This window comes from Phyllostomus discolor, chromosome 6, assembly GCF_004126475.2.
Source record: "Phyllostomus discolor isolate MPI-MPIP mPhyDis1 chromosome 6, mPhyDis1.pri.v3, whole genome shotgun sequence".
Taxonomy (NCBI): Eukaryota; Metazoa; Chordata; class Mammalia; order Chiroptera; family Phyllostomidae; genus Phyllostomus; species Phyllostomus discolor.
The window spans coordinates 26,486,424-26,511,367 of record NC_040908.2 but is presented as its reverse complement, the minus strand read 5'-3'; the positions used below and the strand labels follow the sequence as shown (position 1 = coordinate 26,511,367).

The window sequence follows — 24,944 nt, the reverse complement described above, 5'->3', positions numbered from 1 at the left end:
TTCCTCACTACGCATAAGGAGAAGTAAAACACATGTTTCGCTTAAACCCACAAACACCACCAGCCTTCGGGCTTTCAGAGTTATGGTTTAAGCAAACAACTCCACCACCTCCCTGTTTGACGGATTTAGAATGCTGCTTGAGAAAAAACAAAAAATGTTTCATTTGGCAAGACATTTCAGTCTAATTAAATTTAGAAACATATGTTTACACACAAATATCCTGAAAGTTTTAAATAGTTGGTGTTATGCAGGGGTTTTTTTTTTTTCTTCTTTTAAACAAACTCATCAAAACTGGAGTATAATGCATCTGGCTGTAGAGAGTACCCTTTTGAAATGATTTGTCTTTAAAATAGAATAATGCATACTTTTGAAGAACTATGAATTAATGAAGACCTTTGCCAATTCACTGTAAAAGCTGTGTTTAAACACACCATCTATCTTTGTATGTAGAGCTAACAATATTAGGGTTTCTTTAGACTTTGATTTATTCTAAAAAACTCATAATAAAGCAAATTACACTAGAATCCTCATGAAGATTTCAAAGCAACCTCAAACCTCAAGGCTTTGGGGAGTAAATAATTGAAAGAATCAGTTTTTACCTTGTGTCCATAACAAAGATACTTCCTATCAGCACTGTTTGAAACTTTGAAGGAGACAGTGTGTCACATCCCAATGACCCTTTGTCATCACACAAAATGTAAGCTCCCTGGCCTCTCTTTCCCTATGTTCTTATACCTGTAGCCTTGTCTGCCACAAATCCTGACACCAGCCTTGCCGACTTCAGTATCTAGATGAAACTCTAGTGATAATAATAATTATTTTTGAAGTGTTTATATGCTCCAGCCACTGTTCTAAAAAATTTACCTGCTTAAATAATTCATTCAGTCCTCCCAAGACCCTGTGAGGTTGGCAGTGTTATTATTGCCACTTTACAGATGACGATGCGAAGTCACAGAGCCCGTAGGTAACTTGCTCAAGGTCACACAGTGGCCAGCGTCAGAGCCAGGACCTTCGCCCATGCTCTTGCCCTAGCCTCTTTGCTACACTGCCTCTCCACGTCCGTAACCCAGTTTCTCGCTGTCTTTATTTGCTGTCCCTCCACTTTTACCATCCATCCCCTGGCCACACCTAGTTCACTCCACTTCTGAAATTCACATTGCTCCCCCAGATCTCAACCTCCCTTCGCCTCCCTCTCTCCTTACTCACACCACTCCGGTTCCTTGACTTCATTCAAAACTTTGAGTCCACTGTTCCTCCCATTTTATTCCAGTGTACCAGTTCCCTCCTGGCCTCTCTTCCTTCTCCACTGTCCTGGGATCCTGTGTTTGATCACAAGTCAGCTCTTGCTCCAAGACCTGTGGTTATGCTGTATTCCTACACTGCTGACAAACCCACCCAACAAAATTTCTTCTCCATTTGCTTTTAAATGATCCAGTGGAGAGTGTGGAAAGAGAAAGAAGATTATGGTGATGAGGGGTTACATGAAATAACATTAGCCATAGTTAATAATTGTTGAAACTGGGAGATGAATATGTGAGGGTTTGTTCTATTACTCCTTCTACTTTAATGTATGTTTGAAAATGCCCATCAAAAACATTGATATTAGCCCTGGCTGGTGTAGCTCAGTGGATTGAGCGCGGGCTGGGAACCAAAGTGTCCCAGGTTCGATTCCCAACCAGGGTACATGCCTGGGTTGCAGGCCATGACCACAGCAACCACACATTGATGTTTCTCTCTCTCTCTCTCTCTCTCTCTCTCTCTCTCCCTCCCTCCCTCTCTCTCTCCCTCCCTTCCCTCTCTAAAAATAAATAAATAAAATCTTAAAAAAATTGATATTTAAATCATCATTTTGATAGACATGTATAAGCAAGTGAAACGGTCACTGTAGAATCTAGGTGGTGAGAATATGGGTGTTCACTGTAAAATTCTTCTAATTTTTATGCATATTTAAAAATTTACATAATAAAATGTTAGGAAAAAAATCACTGTCCTCACAGGGCTACAATGTGTTTTCTCTGCTCCTGTTTGTGGGACTCTGAAGACATTAAAAATATATGAATTCAAACCATCATTGTCAGGTGGGCCTTCAGTAACATGCACCAATCCTTCTCTCTCTGCTCGAGTTTGATGCCTTACTTCCCTGTAATTATCCTGATTTCTCCCCACCACTCCTCCACACACACAAACTCAGTAAATAACTGTTTTACGGGGTGATCTCCATCAGGACAACCGAGGCCGTCAGACATCACACTCAATGCCCCACGAACTCAGCTATTCGCCCTTCCTCATCTTCCTGGCAGTCCGGCCCTCCTGCTGTGCTTCCCACCGCTTAACACCCTTCAGCCCTCCGCCTGGCAAGTGGTAACTGCCTCATACATTTTTGGTTTTTAAATAAATTCTTATATAAAAAACATTCTTCCTAAGCAGTAGAAGTTGCAAGAGTAAATATCCAGAATCACATTAGTCGAGTTCTTAATATCTACCTAGGTATTTCTGTACTTAATCAGAACAATGTGACAACTTGGCAAAAAACCCTGCTCCCTTCCAAGGTACTCAAAGTTGTTCCACAGTAGCTCCAACTGTAGCCTGAGTGTGAGCTCAGAATGAGTCACTAAGAATAACTGAGGGACGTTTTTCTCTTATAAGGCTCTCAGGGTGAAAGTAGGAGTGGACAAGGCCACATGAATCGTAGGAAGAAAGCCTAATAAGCATCCTGTCTGTAAACCCTAATGGTTTAGTCATTTGATAATCACACCAACCTACACTCATATTAAAGTCTAAGGGCTTGATATACATGGTCTTTGGAAAAGGAGGACAGCTAGTCATTATGAGTTATAATAAGAATGTGATTTAAAGTAGCACTAATTCACTGTATATTTATACAGTACTGGGGAGTTCTCAAACCCATCAGTAACTGAAAAAAACATTTTTATAGTAATGTAATATTTTGGAAAAAAGACAAACCACAAGTAACATTCATTTCTTTGTTGCATGTATTGGGTTTTTTGTTACTTTTGGAATAGCTGGTCAGTCTTTGTAAACATTACTGAACAGCACCCACTTGCACCCCCATATTCATACTAAGTATAGATTACTTGGTGGCATAGCTCATCAGCATCTAAGTTCTTCACCTCTGACATAAAGCCCATGAATAATGAGTGACTGCAGAGGGTTTATTTTTGTGTCTAAATATCTTACTGTATTTCTCTAAGAGTGACAGCAAATCTCTGTCAAAACCAACTGGAATTTAAAAATTTAAAAATAATACTTCTTAGCATAAAGCAATACTTACTCAATAAAAAGTCAGAAAACAGAGCTAAGCAAAAATATAATAAAATAAAATTCCTGGAGCTATCAGCACACACTGGCAAATGTCCCCTGCAGCACCGGTGGGGAATGGTGAGCACGGCTGCCTTGCATTCGGACGTTTCCCCATGAATAATGTTGAATGAAAGCTGTGCTTTAAAGCATTCTATACATTCTGAGTGAACAGAATCTGCTCTCTACTTGTTTTATCACCCAATACATCATAACATTTCTGTAGCATTAAATATTCTTAACAATTAAAATGACTGCATGGTAAAGCACTATCTGATTATAAAATATTTATTTAAGCTATCCCCTACTCTATATCTAAATGGATGCCAATTTTTCTTTATTATAAACTATGCCATGCGAGTAATCTTCCTGGGGTAATGGAAATGTTCTATATCTTCACAGGGTGACAGTAAATATCTGTCAGAACTCATCACACTCTACACTTAAAAGCTACATTTTAGAGCCGGAAGATGGCAGACAAGTAGGTGGAAGCTGAGTTCACTTGCTCCAGCCCCCAACTCGGATTCTCAGCTGCTCTTCCAACAAATAACCTGAACAATCAATGGAATCTTAGCTGATATGGAGTTTTGAGCCAAGGAGTACAGAAGACACTTCACACTGGGCAGTAGAGCAGATTTTATAAGTTAAAGGGGAAATACCCCATACATGGAGCCTGTAGATGCAGAGAGATTGATCAGAAACCACAGCTTTGTGGTTCCCTCCCCTCGCAGGGCAGGGACCTCAGTCCCACAGGGAGTCCACAGACTCCTGGCTGGCCAGGAGTGACTTGGGAAGATGTCCGAGGTCAGCGAGATCCAGGCTGCACACACGGAGCGAACAGCTTGTCATCCATAGCTGAAGCGCCAAATGCCGACTGGGAGAGTGCCAGAGAGTGAAGGCAGGGGTGGTGGGGGACTCTATCTGCACATGGGTCAGGCAGAAGCAGGCTGCAGCCAGCCATGCCCATGCGAGACCTCTGGCTTTGTGGAGAGGTGGTGTGGGCAGAAAGCTGGACAGTGACTTGGTGCTGCAGTGCGTGTGCCACAGAAAAACTTTTTCAAAGGGGAGCTGAGGCATGTTGGGCAGGGACCCTGTGTGCAGCTGCCTTGACAACAAAGGGACAAGACTGAAAGTGCAGTTTGTTCCCAGTGGATAAAGCTGGGCAGGGAGATCAGAAAAGCAAAGGGATTTCTGGCCTTAACTCAGCGTGGCTAGCAAGCCGGGTGCTACACAAAATGGAGACTTTGGGACTGTCTACTACTAGGGCAGTGGGCTGGGAATTAGATGGGCAAGAGTTGAGAGCCTGAGGTTATTTACAGCCAGGCAGAAGCCCCTTCCCCAGCAGAATTCAAACCTCTAGGATGGGAAGGACTGCCCAGTCCCCAACTCCTGTAGGACAGGAAGGACAGGCTCAAGAACCCCCTGTGGGTGCATGTCCATAAGAGAAAGGCAGGAAGAGAATCTCTGAAAAGACTCATTTTGAACTCCTCTCAGGGAGATAAAATACACTGGTTTCTAGGGCCCTATTCCACTGAGGCCAGCAAGGCAGGGAGATCAGAAATTGGTACAGCAGGGGGTAATCAGGATCCTGCCCAGGCTGGGCTCTCACACAGAATTGCCATTAGCACCAAGTAGAAAAGAGCTGGAATACAGTCTGTAAGTCTCTTCCCTCTTACAGACTGGACTCTCCCTTGAAATGGACAGCTAGTCCATCAGAAACTACACAATATTGGATATAAGCTGAGACAGAGGAACACACCCACAATTTTCCCAGAAGACTGGGAAAAGCGCTTCCCAGAGGAAACCCAGGGAATTGCAATAGAAGCCAAATGAAGGTGGTACATGGGGTGCTGCCAGAAGTTGGATGACCCACCCCTGGAACTTGAGCCAATAAAAAGCCAGAGGCAGATCCAGAAGGAGAAGATGGAAGGCCAACACAAAACTCTGCTGAGATAAATTCCATCTTGTTCTTCAGAATTTGCATCATCCTTTTTTTCTTGGATAGCCCTTTAACATTTCTTCATTCTCTTCAAATGTATTCCAACTAATTCACTATTTTTTGTCATTTATTTTTCATTCTTTTAATTTATATTTTTATATATTTTTTTATTTTATTATTTCAAATCTCACATGGTACCCTTCCCTTGTCTTACTACATTTTGCCTTCTTCAGGCCCTTTCTTATTTTCATTGTAAATTTTATTTTTCCTCCCTCTGCGCCTTGTTCCTGTCCCTTACTCTTACTATTTCTCCTCCCTCTATAATCACAAAATCATTCTTCCTTCCTTTAGTCAGCTCACAGTATTTTTCCCTTTCTTATAATATTCTTATTGTCTTTCCATATTTATTAATTGTGGCTTGTTTGGTGTAGGTATGGCAGTTATTGATGTTTTTCAATTGTATTTCTATTTGTTCACTATTTTTTAGTTTCAAATATCATAGGTTACCCTCCCCATCTTACTTCATTTTGTCTTCCTCTTGTTCTTGCATATTTGAGTTTGGAATCTTATTTTTTCCATTTATTAACCTGGATTCTATTCCTTACTCTCATTATTGCTCCTCCTCCTTCCCTCTCAAAATCATTTTTCTCTCCTTTAGTCATCTTATAGTCTTTTTTCTTCTAATATTCTTAATCTCTTTCCACCTTTATTAATCTTTGCTCATTTGCTGTTGGTAATGCTGATGTGGTAGAGGGGTATTTTTGCTGGCATGGGTTTGGTTTTCTGGGTAGTATTGCTTTGCTAACCAGCACCTGTACAACAGCATACAAGATGTGGTAGGGGTTGTGACTACCAGTCAGCCAGCTGCAGGGGAGAACCCACCAAGAATGAGCCATCAATAATCAATGCCCAAGTACAACAGGAGAGCCCACATAAACTTAAAAACATGGCATCCTTAGAGCATCCAGATCAGGAGATCAAAGAAATTGTACCACTGAGCCCCACAGAACTCCTTCCAAAGAAGGCAACCCCGCAAAAACAAGCAGTCAAAGCAGAACAACCTGAGACACTGAACCAACAAAAAGAGTCACCTAAAATGGGGAGACAAAGAAATAACCCTGAATCAAAAAGGAGGAATCCCTAGAAAAAGAGCTAAATAAAATTGAGGCAAGTAATGTACCAGACGTAGAATTCAAAATAATGTTTATAAGGATGCTCAAGGATGTTCTCAGTGAGAACAGCAAGGATCTTTATGAGAGCTATAAGGAACTTAATGGGAACAATAGCAGCATGAAAAAGGACATAGAAACTCTGAATAAGAGCCAGGATGATATGAAGAATACAATATCTGAAATGAATAATACAGTGAAGGAATCAAAAGCAGGCTAGATGAAGCAGAGGACCAAATCACAGAGCTGGAAGACAAGGTAGGAAAAAAATACCCAGTCAGAGCGACAAAATGAAAAAAGACTAAAAAAGAACAAGTAAGTTTAAGGAAGCTTCAAGGCAACATGAAACATAACAACATTTGCATCATTGGAATATCAGGAGAAGAAAAGGAGCAAGGAATAGAAAACCTGTTTGAAAAAACAATAATAGAAAACATCCCTAACCTGGTGAGGGGAAAAGTCATACAAATTCAGGAAGCACAGAAGGTCCCATTCAAGATGAACTCAAAGAGGCCCACTCCAATACACATCATAATTAGAACGGCAAAATTTAAAGACAAAGAGAGAATCTTAAAGGAAGAAAGGGACAAACAGCTAGTAACGTACAAAGGAGCTCTGATAAGGCTATCAGCTGATTTCTTAAAAGAAACACTACAAGCCAGAAGAGATTGGCACACAATATTCCAAGTAATAAAAAGCAAGGACCTGTAACCAAGTTTACTCTATCCAGCAAGGCCCTCATTTAAAATGAAAGGTGAAATAAAGAGTTACCCAGACAAAATAAGGCTAAAAAAGTATATCACTACCAAGCCAGCACTGTAAGAGATGCTAAAGGGCCTGCTATAAAAAAGAGAAGAAATAGGGAGAGATTGAGGAGGGGTGTGGGGAGAGAGGAATACAGGTACAGAATAAATAGCAGTAAATAAGTACCTATCAATAATAACCTTAAATGTAAATGGATTATTTAATCCATTCAAAAGACATAGGGTACCTGAATCATAGGGGATAATAAAATACAACACATATATGCTTTCTACAAGAGGCCCACCTCAGAACAAAAGATCTACACAAGCTGAAAATGAAGCAATGGAAAAAATATTCCAAGCAAAGAAACATGAAAAAAAAAAAAAGCTGGGATAGCAATATTTATATCAAACAAAATAGACTTCAAAACAAAGGTCACTACATAATACTTAAGGGAGTAATCCATCAAGAAGATATAACTCTTTTAAACATATATGCAACCAACATAGGAGTATCTAAATATATAAGGAAAACCTTAGAGGACTTCAAGAAAGATATCGACAACACAGTCATGATAGAGGAGTTTAACACCCTACTGTCAAAAATGGATACATCTTTCAAAGAATCAACAAGGATGCTGTGGCATTAAACGACACTCTACATAAAATGGATTTAATTGATATATACACAATCTTTCACCAAAAAGAAGCAAAATATACATTCTTTTCAAATGCACATGGAACATTTTCAAAGATAGACCACATGGTAGGACACAAAACAAACCTCAACAAATTCAAGAAAACTGAAATTATGTCAAACATGTTCCGATTACAATGGCTTGAAACTAGAAACCAACATCAAGGAAAAAACTCAAAACATTCAAATACATGGAGACTGACTAACATGTTAATGTTAACAAAGCCCAGACAGAGCAGAAGGAAGGAAATAATCAAGATCAGAGCAGAATTAAATGACATAAGAGACTACAAGAACAATTCAAATCATCCATAAAAACAGGAGCTGGTCCTTTGAAAATATAAACAAAATCAACAAATCTTTAACCAGATTCATCAAAAGAGAGAGGACCAAAACAAATAAAATCAGAAACAAAGGAGAAGTTACAACTGATACCACAGAGATACAAAAGATTGTAAGAAATTACTATGAACAGCTATATGCCAAGAAATTGGACAACATGGGACAAACTGAATCAATAGCCCTGGCTGGTGTGGCTCAGTGGGTTGAGTGCCAGCCTGTGAACCAAATGGTCACTGGTTTGATTCCTAGTCGGGGCGCATGCCTGGGTTGCAGGTTGGGTCCTCCACTGGGGAGCATGTGAGAAGCAATCATGCGTTGATGTTTCTCTCCATCTCTTTGTCCTTACCTTCCCTTCTCTCTAAAAATAAATAAATAAAATCTTTTAAAAAAAACTGAATCAATAAACAGAAAGCCTGACTAGATTGATAACAACTAGTGAAATTGAAGCAGTAATCAAAAAACTCCCAGCACCCCAAAAGCCCTGGACCAGATGGCTTCACAGGTAAATTTAACCAAACATTAAAAGAGGAACTAACTTCTATTCTTCTCAACCTCTTCCAAAAAGTTCAAGAAGAGGGAAGACTCCCAAACTCTTTTTATGAGGCTGGTATCATCCTAATTCCAAAACCAGGTAAAGATACAACAAAGAACAAAAACTATAGTTCAATATCTCTGATGAATATAGATGCCACAATTCTGTTGGGAACCACCCTGACTGGTATCAGAAGCTGAAACCCCTGCCTAGGCTAAGGCTAAGGGAATGCCCTTGGAACCGTAAGCCAGCAAGGAGACAAAAGCTTATCTCCCTGGCAGGAATGCTGCTTCTGCTGCTTTATTCATAACTGAACCCCAAAAAGCTTGGTCGGTTAGCCAAAGACGGGCAAGATTCCCCACGGGGGGAACGACCTAAGCCAGGCATGATCATTTTGGGAGGCCCCCCAAAAGAAGGACTTGGGGGGCTGCAGCAAAAGGGGGTGATGGACCCTCGTTCCTCGGCTTTGACAAAGTCTGAGGTCTCATCATCTGGGAGAAAATCTCCTTATTGCCTTAGTTCCCTTGCTCTAGCTAAGCCTGAAACAATGACAGGGTGGTGCAGCTCTGTGCTGAAAAGGGCGGATTCCCCGGGTGATCAGGCCTAAGAAAGAACATGTAAATTACTGTGAAACCTTCTTTGTTTAGAATGCTCTCAGTTGAATGAGAGGGGTCCAAGGAGGAAGTTAGTTTGTTCCTCAAAGTCTTACAGCTCTTTGACCCCGACTCAATAGACCAGCAGAGTTCCTTGTTTTCTATAGTTCCTTACTTCCCCCTGATAAGTACTGTACTTTACCTGAATTATTATGCAAAATGAGCCCAATAAAAGCAGGTATGGACTGTAAATCGGGGTGCTCCCCACTAGGGGGGGTGGCCATTTCGTCCCTACTTCCCCACAAAAACTAGTCTTGTCTCTGTGCATGTGTTTTTTCTCACATGTTTTTCAGTGAGCCATCCACAGTGTTCCGTGGTCACTGCTGGCCAGTGACCCACGCGCAACACAATTCGCAACAAAATATTGGCAGTCTGGATCTAGCAATACATTAAAAAGATCATACACCATGATCAAGGGGGATTCATCCCAAGGATGCAAGGATGGTGCAATATTCGCAAATCAATCAACATAATACACCACAAAAACAAAATGAAAGACAAAAATCACATGGTCATATCAACAGATGCAGAGAAAGCATTTGATAAAATCAAGCACCCATTTATGATAAAAACACTCAGTAAAGTGGGAATAGAGGGAGCATAGCTCAATATAACAAAGGCCATATATGGGAAACCTACAGCCAACATTATGCTCAACAGGCAAAAACTAAAAGCTTTCCCCTTAACATGAGGAACAAGACAAGGGTGTCTGCTTTTACCACTCTTATTCAACACAGTGCTGGAAGTTGTAGCCACAATGATTGGACAAGAAGAAGAAATAAAAGACATTCAAATTGGAAAGGAGGAAGTAAAACTGTCATTATTTGCAGATAACATAATAGTGTACATAGAAAGCCCTATTGTCTCCACCAAAAAACTAAACCTAATAAGTGAATTTGGCAAAATAGCGGGATACACGGTCAATATTCAGAAATTAATGGCATTTTTCTACACCAACAATGAAATATCAGAAAGAGAAACTAGGGGGAAAAAATCTCATTTACTATAGCAAAAAGAAAAATGAAGTACCTAGGAATAAAGTTAACCAAGGAGGTAAAAGACCTGTGCTCAAAAAACTATAGACCACTGAAGAAAGAAATAGAAGATACAAATAAATAAAAGAATATAACATGTTCATGAATTGGAAAAATTTACATCATTAAAATGTCCATACAACCCAAAGCAATCTAGATTCAATGCAATTCCTATTAAAACCAATGGCATATTTCACAGATCTAGAGCAAATATTTTAAAAGTTTATACAGAACCAAAAAAGACCCCAAATAGCCTTAGCAATCTTGAAAAAGAGGAACAGAGTAGGAGAGATCACAATATCTGTTATCACACTATACTATAAGGCCACTGTAATCAAAACAGTCTGGTACTGGCATAAGAACAGACACATACATCAATGGAACAGAATAAAGGGCCCAGAAATAAATCCATGTCTTAAGTCAATTAGTATTTGACAAAGAAGGCATGAGCATATATATAATAGAGTAAAAATAGCCTTTTCAAATTAATGGTGTTGGGAGAACTGAACTGGTACATGCAAAAAAAAAAAAAAAAAGAAACAAGACCACCAACTTACACCATACACCAGAATAAACACAAAATGGACAAAAGACTTAAATAAAAGTCATGACACCATAAAAGTCCTGGAGGAAAACATAGGTAGTAAAATTTCAGAGCAATATTTTTACTAATACATCTCCTAGGACAAGGGAAATAAAGGAAAAAATAAACAAATGGGACTACATCAAATTAAAAAGCTACTGCACAACTAAAGAAAATAGCAATAAAATGAAAAAGGAACTGATCATATGGGAGAACATGTTTACCAATGATATATCGGGCAAGGGTTTGATCTCCAAAATGTATGAAGAACTCATACGACTCAACACAGGAAAACAAATAATCCAATTAAAAACTGGGCAAAGGACCTAAACAGACGCTTCTCCAAGGAGGGCAGACAGATGGCTTACAGTCATATGAAAAGATGCTCAACATCATTAGCCATCAGAGAAATGCAAATTAAAACCACAATGAGATATCACCTCACACCTGTCAGAATGGCCATCATAAACAAATCAACAAACAAGTGCCGGCGAGGATGTGGAGAAAAGGGAACCCTAAGTGCACTGTTGATGCGAATGCAGACTGGTGCAGCCACTATGGAAAACAGTATGGAATTTCCTCAAAAAACTAAAAATGGAGCTGCCTTTTGACACAGTGATTCTGCTGCTGGGAATATACCCTACAAATCCCGAATCACCACTTCAAAAGAACTTATGCACCCCGATGTTCATAGCAACTCTGTTTACAATAGCCAAGTTCTGGTAACAGCCTAAGTGCCCATCAGTAGAAGAGTGGATCAAAAAACTGTGGTACATTTACACATGGAGTACTACACAGCAGAAAGAAAGAAAGAAGTCCTACTTTTTGTGACAGCACAGATGGAACTGGAGAATATTATGGTAAGTGAAATAAGCCAGGCAGTGAAAGACAAATACCATATGATCTCACCTATAGGAGGAATCCACTGAATAAAATAAACTAATGAACAAAATAGAATCACAGCTATGGAACAGACTGACAGTGACCAGAGGGGAGGGGGGAGGGGATAATGGTGGAAAGAAGGGGAAGGGATTAGTTACAAAACATGTATGAATGACATATGGACATGACATGGACATGAACAACAGTGTGGGAATTGACTGGGAGTAGGGGGTGGGATGGGTAGAGGCAGACAAGGGGGAAAAATTGGGACAACTATGGAATAACAATAAAAAAATCTTTGAAAAAGATGTACATTTTAGTGTATGCTAATTACATCTAATTTTTAACAGAAAAAAACATGCTGTGATAAACATCCTTATATTTAAATCTTTTGCAAATTAAGACTGTTTCCTGAGCATAAATGAATGGATTGAGATGACTGAATCAAAGGGTATGTACATGGTTTTTTTTCAAAGATTTTATTTATTTATTTTTAGAGAGAGGGGAAGGGAAAGAGATAGAGAGGGAGTGAAACATCAGTGTATGGTTGCCTCTAGCACACCCCATACTGGGAACATGGCCTGCAACCCAGGCATGTGCCCTGACTGGGAATCAAACCAGTAAGTGCTTTGGTTTGCAGGCCCACACTCAATCCACTGAGCTACACCAGCCAGAGCTGTACATATGTTTTTAAAACATTACTATTCATTCATTCATTAGTTCTTTTAAAAATATTTACTGAGTAAACAGTTTGGCCAAGACATTGCCAAATTGCCTTCTAGAGTAATTCTCTCACTAGCAGATTTCTTAATTCATGTCAATAGTGCATTTCATAATGTTAAAAAATGTCCCTCCTTTCACTAGATTTTAAAAATATCTATTATTTCAAGTTGTGCTTTTTAAAGAGCATTGCTAGTGGTGAGAATAAGATTTCTTTCCATATGCTTATGGATCATCTGTATTTCTTTTACCTTCGCCAGCTCTACTTTCCCTTCATGTGCTTGTTCCTTCCCCGCATTGGTATTCTTTACTTACTGATTAGAAAAGCTTGTTTTTCAGCCATTTCAAATACCTTTTCAAAGCTTTTCATCTGTTTTTCAAAAATTCTACCCAGAAACATTTTGAAAGTAAGAACATTTAAATTTTTATGCATAGTCGTCAAATTTGTCGTTTTTCCTTTTTATGGTTTTGGTCTTTGGTATTACTTAAAACACACTTCCCACCCCAAGAAAAGATAAATATTCAGTGTGTACTCTCTGACGCCCACTTTCCATGATCGGTGCTGCTAATTCCGTTGCCTGGCACACTGCCACGTGCTAGAAGTTCCTACCTTGGTGAGCAGGCCTTTCACCGTCGGTTTGCCATCTGGCTGCAGGAAAAGTGGGTTGGCAGCTTGTACTCGAAGAACATTCTGTAACACTTTAATCCATTCCTCCAATATATTGGGAGAATCTGCAGTCAGATAGTATGTGTGTTTTTCAGTGGTCAACTAGAACGGGATGAGAAAGAGATAGGAAAGGGACCTCTAAAGATTTAGGATTATTAGCATTTCCTTGTCCATTCTTCAAACGTCGCTACTGCACATGGAAACAAATACAATAAACCTTGAATCCTAGGAGCTAAATAAATGACTTCACAAATAATTTAGTATATTATAACCACTTTGTGGGAATTCCAATTAACTTCTGGTTGAAAAAGATTTTTTTTCACTTCAGTTTATTTTAAACTTTTCATAGTATTAAGCTTTTGAGCCATAATTTATCTTGTTTACTTAAAATATTTTCCTTTTCCCCTTAAACGTGCTACAGGCTCCTGTTGCTGAAGTGAGGAAAGGAGAGGAATGATTGAAGACTGTGCTAAAATAACACATTTTTAACAAATCCAGGAGTTATTTGTTATAGAAATAAATAAATCAATTATAAATAAAATAAGATCTTGCATATAAGAGAAATTCTTGAAACTAACATGTCATCAGACATTATAAACTTGCAATTTTTCAGTTTCAAATTAACCATATTTCAAATTTCCCAGATACTTAAGCAGCTTACAAATGATTATTATCTGCCATGCTCCAAGACAAAGCGTTCCCTGATTCTCCTTTCTACATTTTGGGCAGTTCTCAGGTATTATCCACTGGAAACGTTAATAATGTACCTTTCTGGTAAATGTTGAAGTCCACCCTCCCAAGGAGCAAGATAAGAAAATAATGATTATTAATGGCATTTGAGAAATAAAATGTCTGAATTTAAGCCACATATGCCAAACTGTCTCAACAGCCTACATTTTAAATTAAACGGGGTTCTGTCGAGACTGGCCTGTGAGTGAGACGGTCAGCAGCTACCTCTGTGGGAACGAGTACCGCTCCTCTGCTCACCAACATCCTTCTCGTTTACACGCCAGCAGCATCTGCAGTTCCTAGAGGAACTTCCCTTTTCCAGGTCTGTGTTAGAATGTGAACGCCCCTGAATTTAATATACATTGAACTGCTAACATCTTCTTTTGAATTCATTAATCAGATAACCCTCCTCTAAAATAGCTGGACAGTCTGAGAACTGAGGACAGCCTGGAGATTAAGTACAGGGAAAGAACGGTGTAAGTGATAAAGGGCAAATGAAGTGTGGTGGGGTGTTAACACAAGGTTAGCTTATACTATAGTTTTAACTAAGAACTCCTGGGGCTTCACAAATTTGAGTCATCGACCTCACCCAAAGTGAATTTTTAAAAAACAGTGATTTATCCAGTCTCTTCTCTATTAGTTTGAATAATGGAGAACTGAGTTTTGCATGATACAAGACAGAAAAAATAAAGTTTTTTAAAAAGTACCTGAACTGTTTGTTTGTTATCTCCTCTTAAAATACTGCAGGATGCACTAAGTTCAATATGGCCCTGGGGTTTTCTAATTACATCACTCTGTATGAAAGGAAGAAAACCAAACACACAGTGGTTACCTGTCACAGTCATAGTAAGAAATGCTTTGTATAATTAATAACATCACAGGGAAGAAAACCAATGAGGAGTCTGAATTCTAATTTGAGGAATTCAGTTCCAAAGAGCAAGCACTTTCGACTCACCGGAGATTTGTAGTAAAGTAATTCACCACCTTTAAGAACAAACCATCTCCGCTTCCAAGTCTTGACTTTACCACTCATTTTTAATAAATAGCCAGATTTTTCCAGTGGCTCCTAATTTTAAAAAAGATTTTTAAAAATATTTAAGTTTCTTTTGGAAGCTCCAACTAACAATTCATTAATTTAAAAAAAAAACCTGATGCAGTGTTTACATTTTTCCCATTATCACTGGAGGCAGAGCAAGTTTTCGGGAGTTTCTGCTCCGGCTGCGAGTACTCTGTGTCCGTGGAGTAAGCGTCCGGGGGAATAGCATAGTCGCTTTCAGAAGCCACAGAAGAGAGAGACACACCTAGGTGAATGAAGAAATAAGACGAGTCAATATTTCATAACTGGGTGGTCCAAATGCCAGCTGTGAGTTCTCTTAAGGATACAGCTATTCCTAAAGCACAAACCTTGCTATGCTAGATTTATTCTTATGCTTTTCACCGTGGAGATCTTTCAAAGCAGAAAACAGAACTAAAGGATAAGAACTAGCACGGAAATCTTTAAGGAACATAAGGGACATAAATAATATTTGGAATGATTGTAAGCAAAGCTATTTTTACACATATAAAATATATGCAATAGTCTACAAATGTATTTTCATTAAGGATTAAAAAATATGTGTATTTAGATTTTGATGTATAGGCAAACACGTGTTTAATTTATAGAGATTCACAATCACACTTTAAACTACTTACTTTTTCTTTCAAAGTAATTACTTTTAAAGTAGTTCACATTTATAAAAAAAACTACAGTCTCAGCAGTATTTTTTATGTAAGTCCAATACTACTAGTTTATAGATTTAAAAAGTCTTTTTTAGACCTGGCTGATGTGGCTCAGTGCACTGAGTGCCAGCTTGCAAACCAAAGCATCACCAGTTCAATTCCCAGTTAGGGCATATGCCTGGGTTGCAGGCCAGGTCCCCAACAGGGGAAACACAAGAGGCAACCACACACTGATGTTTCTCTCCCTCTCTTTCTCCCTCCTTTCCCCTCTCTCTAAAAATAAATAAATAAAATCTTTTTAAAAAGAGAAGCAATATGATTTAAAGATATAAGTAGACTATTGCATATGCCAGCAGCTTTAAAATAAAATTCAAGGGAACATTTTCACAATTCACTTGCCCTTTTAGAAAAAGATATGCAAATTGCAAGATACATTTGGAGGGTCACTACAATGAAGATTTTGAATATATTAAATAAAAATCAGGGACTTAGGTCATCATTAATTACAATATCTAGCAATTTTTAAAAGTATTAGCATTTAAGGGACATTAGGACAATGTCACTAAACCACTACTATTATTTATTTAAGTAAGACAAGTCACTGTTGTGATAACAGTAATATCCTTATATTACATGGAATAACAGAAATTTAGATCTATAAAAGGCCTTAGAGATCTTAGTTAATTCCTTCATTCTCTAAGGAGACTAAGGTCCATAAATGAAAGGATCTGTCCAAGTGAAACAACCGGGTAGGGGCAATGTTGGAGAGCGGGTATCAGGCTGGCAGCTCTAGGGCCAGTGTGTAAGGCACCAACCTAGGTGGTAGGGGCAGAACAGACAACAAAAGAGAACATTTTCTGTGCTCATGGAACATAGATTCTAGTCGGGGGAGACAGATAGCAGACAGTAACCCCTGTAGAAAAAAAATACGTAGAACAGACTAAAGGGAATTTTTAAAAATCCAGCAGTTGGACAAGGGCAAAGGACTGCATCTGAATGGTGTGGTCAGCCTAGAGCTTGCTGAGAAGGCGGGGTTTGCACAAGCACTGAGAGTGGTGCGGGAGTTAGCCATACAGACATCTGGGTGAAGAATACCAAGCAGAGGAAACAACCAGGGCAAAGGTCTTGACATAACAGCACGCCTGGAATGTTCTAGGAACAGCAGTGTGGCCAGAGCTGAGTGAAGGAACAGAAGAAAGGAGATGCGGAAGGACAGAAAAGAATCATGTAACACCTTATACCCACTATGAGTCCCACACCAGTGTCAGGAACAACCATGTGATGTCACCTGGTTCTAGCTGTCAGGGATCAAGGTATGAGCAGAGACAGCAGTGGAAGCCCCAAATATTAAACCTGTGAAAGCTGAGAAACTCCAATTGAACCGAGGGGTTCGGGAGTACCTAGGAGTTCCACAGAACACAGTTTGAGGACCAACAAACATATCATGGCAATTAAATGCTTTTGTAAATACAGACGCCACTTAGGGTGATGGGATCTCTCTGTAACCTCTACCCAGGCCAAAATGTCTTCAAAATCCACTAAAAATCATAAACATATCCAAAGTAAATTTTTTGTTGGTTTCCATTTTAATATCACATTAACCACCAAGTTTTTAAATGTCTTTGTTGCCATTTGGCAGTGTAGCAAATTTAGCTGAAATGCATCTATCCCATAAATTATCCAAAATGCCACACACTCTAACTATTAAAGAGAAATCTCACGTTGGCCTAGGATCTCACTTTATTCCCATGATAAAGTGATCTCTCTTTTACACAAAAGATATGGTTAAACAAAAAAGTCGAAGTGGCTTGTATAGAAACATGAATATAACTGAGAAATGTGTCTTAATACTAGGCTAATTCTCTTTTCAATGTGGTTTAAAACAAGTACTTGAACTTTTTAGAAAAATCCTGTCATGGAGATAAAAGTCCCATTAAATGTTCTTAATTATTTGGAACTGTCTTGCATGCCCGAGACTTTCTCTCACCTCGTTTCATGGCTCTGGGGCTGCCTGGCCCACTCCGACTGCGTGTGTCTGACTCTGAAGTTCGGGAGCTGGACCTGGAGCTATCTTCTTCCTCTGACCCGGAGGAGTCGTCCAGGAATGGGCTGCTGCTGATTTGGGTCGCCTTCTAAAGGAAGTCAGAACAAACTCTATGTACGCATCTCTAAGGTCCCCTTCTCTTTAGATATGGAATGTTTTACCAGAAGTAGTCATGGGATTAAATTGTTTTAAGGAATACAAGAATATATTTTGCCATTATCAAAGTCATGTTGTTAAGTCCCAAATTTTAATTAGCAAGGCACTTGTCAATTATAAAAGATTCCTGAAAACATAAGGCCATGAATATCTGATGACATTTATTTTAACTAGGTTCTTCAAGCAAGGGAGGGGAACCCTGGTAGTGATAAAAAGATCTTTCTAAATTAGGAGTTTTCATTACATCATTAATAACGTATTTTCTTTGGGGCGTCCAACCTTTTGGTGTCTCTGGGACAGACCGGAAGAAGAAGAGTTGTCTTGGGCCACACATTAAATACACAAACACTAACGAAAACTGATAAGCAAAAAAAAGGTTTTAAGTAAATTTACGATTTTGTGTTGGGTTGCATTCATAGCCACCCTGGGCCACAGTTTGGACACCCCTGGATAGAGGGGATGAAGTATCACATGGGACATAACACATATGGACTCAGACCTCTAATACTGATAAGAATAAATATCTTCTCCAGATTTTCCATTTTTTATCATTTTATGCTATAGTACAGTGAACTTCTAAACCTCCCTGTAATGGGAGTCTGTATAATGTGACAAGAATGGAATCTGGAGCTTGAGTAAACAGTTTTCCTGATCCATGATGAAGAGAAGCACAGATTTAACAGTAACAATAATGAGTTACCCCCTTCAAAGTTGTATACACTGGGGTTGTCATATTCTTGTATATCAGAGATGTATAAAGTCCGGATGTGGTATAAGAAAGCATTGCAACAGAATCTGAAACAGAAAACAAAATGATTTAAAAAAGCAAAAAACTTTTAACTAGCCGTTAGGCCATTTCTTATAAATGTGAATTAACATAATTTCCAATTAAAAGAGAAACCAGATCAACACACATGATTATTCATTATACAGTCTAGAAGAACTATGGCATTTGCAGGTTCAATTATACACTCTCTTACATGGTTCCTCATTTCTTTATGTGTACTAGTTCCTCAACTATTCTGTAAGCTCTTTGAGAGCAAGGATCATGGATTTTATTTCTATGGCATCTCCAACCAGCTCAGGCTGGGCAGAAATAAGTACAAACACCTGCTGGCTGGGTCAGTACCCTATGAAGATATTTTGACTATTCACAGCCCTGTTAGTGAATGGTGTTAAAACAGCATCATTCTTAAACCTCATCAGATTAACCTCATGTGGAAAAGTTAGAATATGATTTCCTAAATGGGAAGAACATAAGATAGTTCGAAAGAAACAGAACATCAGTGGTTACCTCTGAGATATGGATTAGTGGTAGGATAAGTAGAAGGAACCACAGGAAATTTCTCTTTATTAAAGACAGTTCTTTGTGATTTGGTTTTATTCTTTTATAATGGCATGTGTTGTCTCTATAATAATTTTTCGATGAAAGAAAGGAAGAGAGAGGAAGGGAGGAAGGAAGGCAGAAAAAGAGAGAAATGTATTTTAAGCTCTGAAAACATAGCAACCAATATTTTTACTTTAAACAGCCAAAACTCTACAATTTATTTGCTTTATTTAGCCGTTTTTAGGTAAAAACATAATGAGGTACTCTCAACATAAGAGAAGTGAACATTTATGTGCCCCTATATGGGATAACATGAATTTTAAAATATAAATCAGCAATTGCTATTTAAATCAGCAAAATTTAAATATATTTAAATTTTATATTTATAAAATATAAATCACCAATTTTATTTTCATAAAATCCTAGAAATAATTTTATGAAAGCTTAAATAATTCTATTATTTAGAAAGTTGTTGGCTAATGAAACAGCAGTACAAAAATCACTTTTTAAAATGACATTTTTTATTGTAAAAAGCCACATAAGCTAAAACTTGCCATCTTAACCATGTTAAGTGTACAGGTCAGTTCATGTTGAATTTATTCACATTGTTGTGAATCTTGTCCTGAGAACCTTGTATCTTGCAAATCTGAGGCTCTACATCCATTAAACAACTACTCCCCCTTTCTCCTCCCCCAACCCCCAGTAACCAGCATTCTGCTTTCTGTTCCTAGGACTCCGACTACTTTAGATACCTCATATAAATGTCTTTTTGTGACTGCTTATTTCACTAGTGCAGTGTCCTCAAGGTTCATCCACATGGTAGCATGCAAAATCACTTACTTTTATTAACATTCTCCATATTGAAGGCCTCAGACATTCGAATGCCTGATTTGGCTACAGCATAAATTCTGCTTTCCTAATGTAAAAGAGAGATTTAAACTGGATATTTAAAGCAAAGAAATGATTACTTTCAACACACATGCTTTTCATTTGCTCTCCATTTAATGCGCACTAGAGTACAGCATTATTGCAAAACTGTCATTGCCAACTAAAATATGCCACTCTGAATGGCACTGAGGAGGGTTTTCCATCCACGAGTCCCTCCATTATTTATCTTTGTTCCCAGGTTTTTGCTTGGTATTTTACATTCTTTTGGAGAGAGAGGAAAAAAGTAAGAGAAAGCTTACTCACAATCAATCGCTGACTGTACACAGACGCCACCTTTCTATCATTCTAGAATATGGTTAAGGAGTAAAAAGGGAGAACCTGGAGTGGCTGTAACATGCAGCCAGAAACCATTCATTGTGGAGGATACTGGCCAGCAGTATCCATCTCGGCTGCGGATGTTCGTCAACATGAGAGAAAAACAACACAGAGACAACCAGGTCCTGTGGGGGAATAGGAACAGCAGGGCCACTCCTCAGGTGGGGAGCACCTTGGCCACCCTCTCTCCTGGAGGGCGCTATAGCCACTCCTCACGTGGGGAGTGTGCTGCTAGGCCACCCTCCCTGGTGGGGAGAGCGCTCAGTCCCTCTCCGGAGAGGCTTTTTACTGGTTTCGTTTGCATAAGAATTCAGGTAAAAGCTCATTACTCATTGCTAGGAAGTAAGGATCAAACAATAGATAACAAGGAAGTCTGAGGGCCTATTCTGAGTCAGGGTCAAAGAGCTGTAAAACTTTAGGGAACAAACTTACTTCTTCCTTGGACCCTTATCATTCAACTGGAGAGCATTCTAAACAAAGCAGGTTTCACAGGATCTTACATATTCTTTCTTAGGCCTGATCACCCAGGGAACCCGCCCTTTTCAGCACAGAGCTGCACCACCCTGTCATTGTTTCAGGCTTAGGTGGAGCAAGGGAAGTAAGGCAACCAAGAGATAAGGAGATTTTCTCCAAGACGATGAGGACTCAGGCTAAGTCAAAGCCGAGGAGTGAGGGTCCATCACCCCATTTTGCTCTAACCCCCAAAGTCCTTTCTTGGGGGCCTCCCACGTGATCAACCCAATGTCTTAGGTCGTTCCCCCCTTGGGGAATCTTACCCGTCATTGGCTAACCGACCAAGCATTGGGGGCCAGGCAGGGTGAAGTAAAAGGAGCAGAAGCAGCGCTCCTGTCAAGGAGATAAGCTTGTCTCCTTGCTGGCTTACGGTTCCAAGGGCATTCCCTTAGCCTTAGCCTTGGCAGGGGTTATAGCTTCTGATACCAGGCAGGGCAGTTCCCAACAATTCATAATCCCTGACTACACATACATATTACCTTTAATATTCCACCATTCTAGATATGGTAGAAGTAAAAATAAAGAAAAAACTTGAAATCAGAAATCACAGAATAGCATTGAAGTGCTATCACCTTCCTATTTCAATGAAGTAGAAGAAACACCTGAGGTCAAATAATAATTGAATTTGAGAATTGCAATGGCATTTCTAATATTATCTTGTTCCAAAAGTAGGTTCTAATTTTGCTTTCTCTTCTTCTGTTACAGAGATCTCTGACATGGGTAGTGAAAAGGCTATTAGCCCTGCTCCCTGGGAGAACAGGGACTCCAGGATGTTCCTAATGCATAGAGCACCGTGTCCTGAACTTCGTAAGGCACCTAACCTGGACACAGTGGTCTGGGCCACGGTATAGTGGGCAAGCAGGGCAGTCTCATTCAAGACTGTGCTAGCCAGTGGCCTGTGAGGTAACAACCATGAGCTCTCTGACTATCTGAGTCAGGATTGAAGAGTGGCTGACTGAATGACTCAGACGCGGTTTCTTTGAGTTTGATTGTGAGATACATCCAAGACTGACAAACAGCAGAGTCAACAGAATAGAAGAACAAAAATAAGGCAATGAGCGGGAGGTATGAGACAGCTGGAAGCCCTGAGAGAGTGGAGGACACTAGTTAGTAGTAGTGAGAGAAGGTAGCTGTGGACAGGAGAGGACAAGCTGAGCCGCTGGACCAGGGGCAATGATGTCACCTGTTTCTAAGCAGTTGACTCTCAGAGGTGCTATTGAATCCTCATACACTGCCCCCCTAGAGTGACTACTGTATTTTGAATGACATTCAAGTTCAGTAAAGATAGGCTACGTCTTAAACTCTTAAAAGTCCTTAAAATACACTTCCATAAATTGAGGCAATTACAATTTATTTCTTTTCCTTGAAACCTGAAAATACCAATAAAGAGAAATAGAACCTCAAACTTGGCCTGTCTGCTAAAAGGTTTCTGAAAAACAATACTACTTTTTCAGGACTGAATAGTTTCAAAAGATGAAGAAAAGCAAGACAAGCAAAAAAAAAAAAAAAAGCAGTAAAATGGTTTGCCAACTAAAACAAACTTGAAAGCCTAACCTAAATCTCTGGAAATCTCAATATAACAGAAGCAAAATTTCAACTCCTCAATGCCTAAAGGGTAACATAACTAGAATTCCAGAGATTCACATGCCAATAACAGTCACTTTTTTTTCTGTCCAGAATTTAGTAATAAACTGCAGATGGTTTTATACGGACACTGCAATGAAAGGTTCTTTTGAAAGTAAATAAAGCTGAGACATCCCAAGGCCTGAGTTTATGCTAGGAAAACAGGGTCATCTTAATTTGCTCAATTGTATTGTTCACTAAATAAAAAATAATACCAAAAATTCCTGCAACCAAGATGTTTCTCTCGAGGTCAAAGGTTAAATTATGTCACTATGGAAAGGAAAACAAAGCTATAGAACAAATGTATTTCACTTTGTTTCAAATATAGGAAAAATTTTTTTAGTCTGGCAACTCCTAGGAAGAATCACATAAGTGATGTGTTATTATTGTATTAATGGTCAGTGTTTCAATGGAAAAATTTCGGTCTATTCTGTATATAGAGGAAGATGCTTTTGGTTAAAGCAATGGGTTTATAAGCTCGTGAAAAGTAAAATAAAATTTCTCTTTAAGCCATTCAGATACATAATTAAGTACAAGAACTGACGACCAATAAGAATGAAGCATCTGGGTTGAGAATTCACACAAAAGTATTACACAGTTGAAGAGGAACCTTTCTTCTCTATCCCTGATGTTTTCTTCTGTGTGGAGGGAGCTCCAGTAACTGAACACTCCTGATCTCTCTCCTCCCTGAGGAGGAGGAGTGGCTTAGCATGACTGGTCAACTTAGAAGAAACTGAACAGGCAGAGCCCAGCACTTTCCTCTCCCCTTTCTCTTGAGAAGTAGCTGTGCACAGGAAACAACCAACTGTTCTTGCTCTAGGCTGTAAGTTTCAGAGCAGCAGGGCCTCACTGGCAGAAGGCTGCAGAGGTTCAGCACTACCAGGTGAATAAATCTGCTAATCCTAAGGTCCAATATAAGAAAGCCCATTTGCCCACCAATTCTCTAAATGCAGTTTAGAGAATAAAGGTAATATTTTGATCTCCCATCTGTCTTACCCTTATCCTATTTCTCAGTTGATTCAGAACTCAGTGAGAAAAAGAAGAGGAAATTATATTCTAAAAACTTGGAACTGTCAGGATAAAGCTGGATTTGAAAAGAAACAGGAAGAGAAGTCAAACCTGAAAGTAAGTGTTAAGGAAAAAGTAGTGTGTACATGCCGCACACAGCAATGTAATTTACCCAGGAGGGAAAACGGTGCAGGGGAGGCGTGGGAGGTTTGCTGCATGCCGCCTTCTTTGCTGAGTTACAGGCTTCCTGGTCATCTGAACACGGGGATTCCAGTGAGTCATAGGAAAACAATCCATCGTCACAACTGGTGTCCATATTCTCCGAAATGTCTGTACTGTCGCCATCAACTAGATCGAGATCTGTTTCCTGAGGTCTCAGTGGTCGTATCATGCTTATAGCATTTCTGTTTGTACCAAACATCCTATCGGAGCTTAACTGTGGCTGGCTTAAGTGCCTTTTGGCCAGTGCTACACTTATGCTGAAAACATTAGGAATCCTTAACTTTGGGGGTGGCAGGTTTGATGAAGGCACTAATTGTGTTCCTTTTCCAGGCAGTAGGTTAGGATGCTTTGGAGTCAAAGCTGGGGTCAAAATAGGGCTTGGGGTGTTGGCCTCACTCGATGAAGATGAATAATCCAGTCTCTGAGACTGAAATTTTTTATTCAGTTCATCTGAAGAACTATCATGTTCTTTTTTACTTGAGTCAGAATTTCCCTTTCCATGAAGACTATTCTGAGCTTTCCATTGTGCTTCCTGTTGCCAAGAATACAGCTTCTTGTGTTCTGGTATCTTTATGCCAAAAGTCTCTTCTTCAAATATAGAGCTGCTGTCATCGGACGCTGTCAGATACGTCTCACTGCCCATCCTGCTACACTGGGCCCCTTCCTCTGACGTGTGGCTGGAAAGGGTGGACGTGTACCTGGACTTGGATCTTCCTTTGCTCCCGTCTTCTTCATCGGAACTCCAGTCGCTCACTGGAGCCCCAGAATTCTGGGGTAAACTGCCGTCTGTAACAAAGCTTGGTCTTGTTTTCCGATTCTGTTCTGAGACACAAGGGGTTTGACGCAATGTTCTCTGACCTCGGTTGTTTTCTTGAATTTGGTTATCGACAGATTTTTCTGGAATTTCCATTTCTACAAAAGAATGCATCGTGTTAGCATGTTGTCTTTAATAATATAATCTTTCTATACATTTAGCTTTATGTAACTACATTGTAAAAACTGGAGTTTTCATAAGAATAAAGTTAATTGACATTATCCTTTTTTACTTTTATTTTTAAATA

At 39.3% G+C, this 24,944-nt stretch overlaps 1 protein-coding gene across 4 annotated transcripts in view; it reads right to left on the bottom strand.

Moving 5' to 3' along the window:
- PLEKHH2 (pleckstrin homology, MyTH4 and FERM domain containing H2) overlaps positions 1–24,944 on the bottom strand; it is a 95,322-nt gene that overhangs the window by 39,342 nt on the left and 31,036 nt on the right. For all 4 annotated transcript variants that reach the window (XR_004903647.1, XR_004903648.1, XM_028516801.2 and 1 more), the window contains exons 8-15: positions 23,834–24,795; positions 20,095–20,170; positions 18,628–18,722; positions 17,715–17,859; positions 15,173–15,309; positions 14,964–15,074; positions 14,716–14,802; positions 13,223–13,381 (exon numbers count right to left, since the gene is read on the bottom strand). Coding sequence is in view for 2 of the 4 variants with exons in the window: in XM_028516801.2 (XP_028372602.1) it covers positions 13,223–13,381; positions 14,716–14,802; positions 14,964–15,074; positions 15,173–15,309; positions 17,715–17,859; positions 18,628–18,722; positions 20,095–20,170; positions 23,834–24,795 (1,772 nt within the window). In the remaining 2 variants the exon portion in view is untranslated. The remainder of the gene's footprint in view (positions 1–13,222; positions 13,382–14,715; positions 14,803–14,963; positions 15,075–15,172; positions 15,310–17,714; positions 17,860–18,627; positions 18,723–20,094; positions 20,171–23,833; positions 24,796–24,944) is intronic.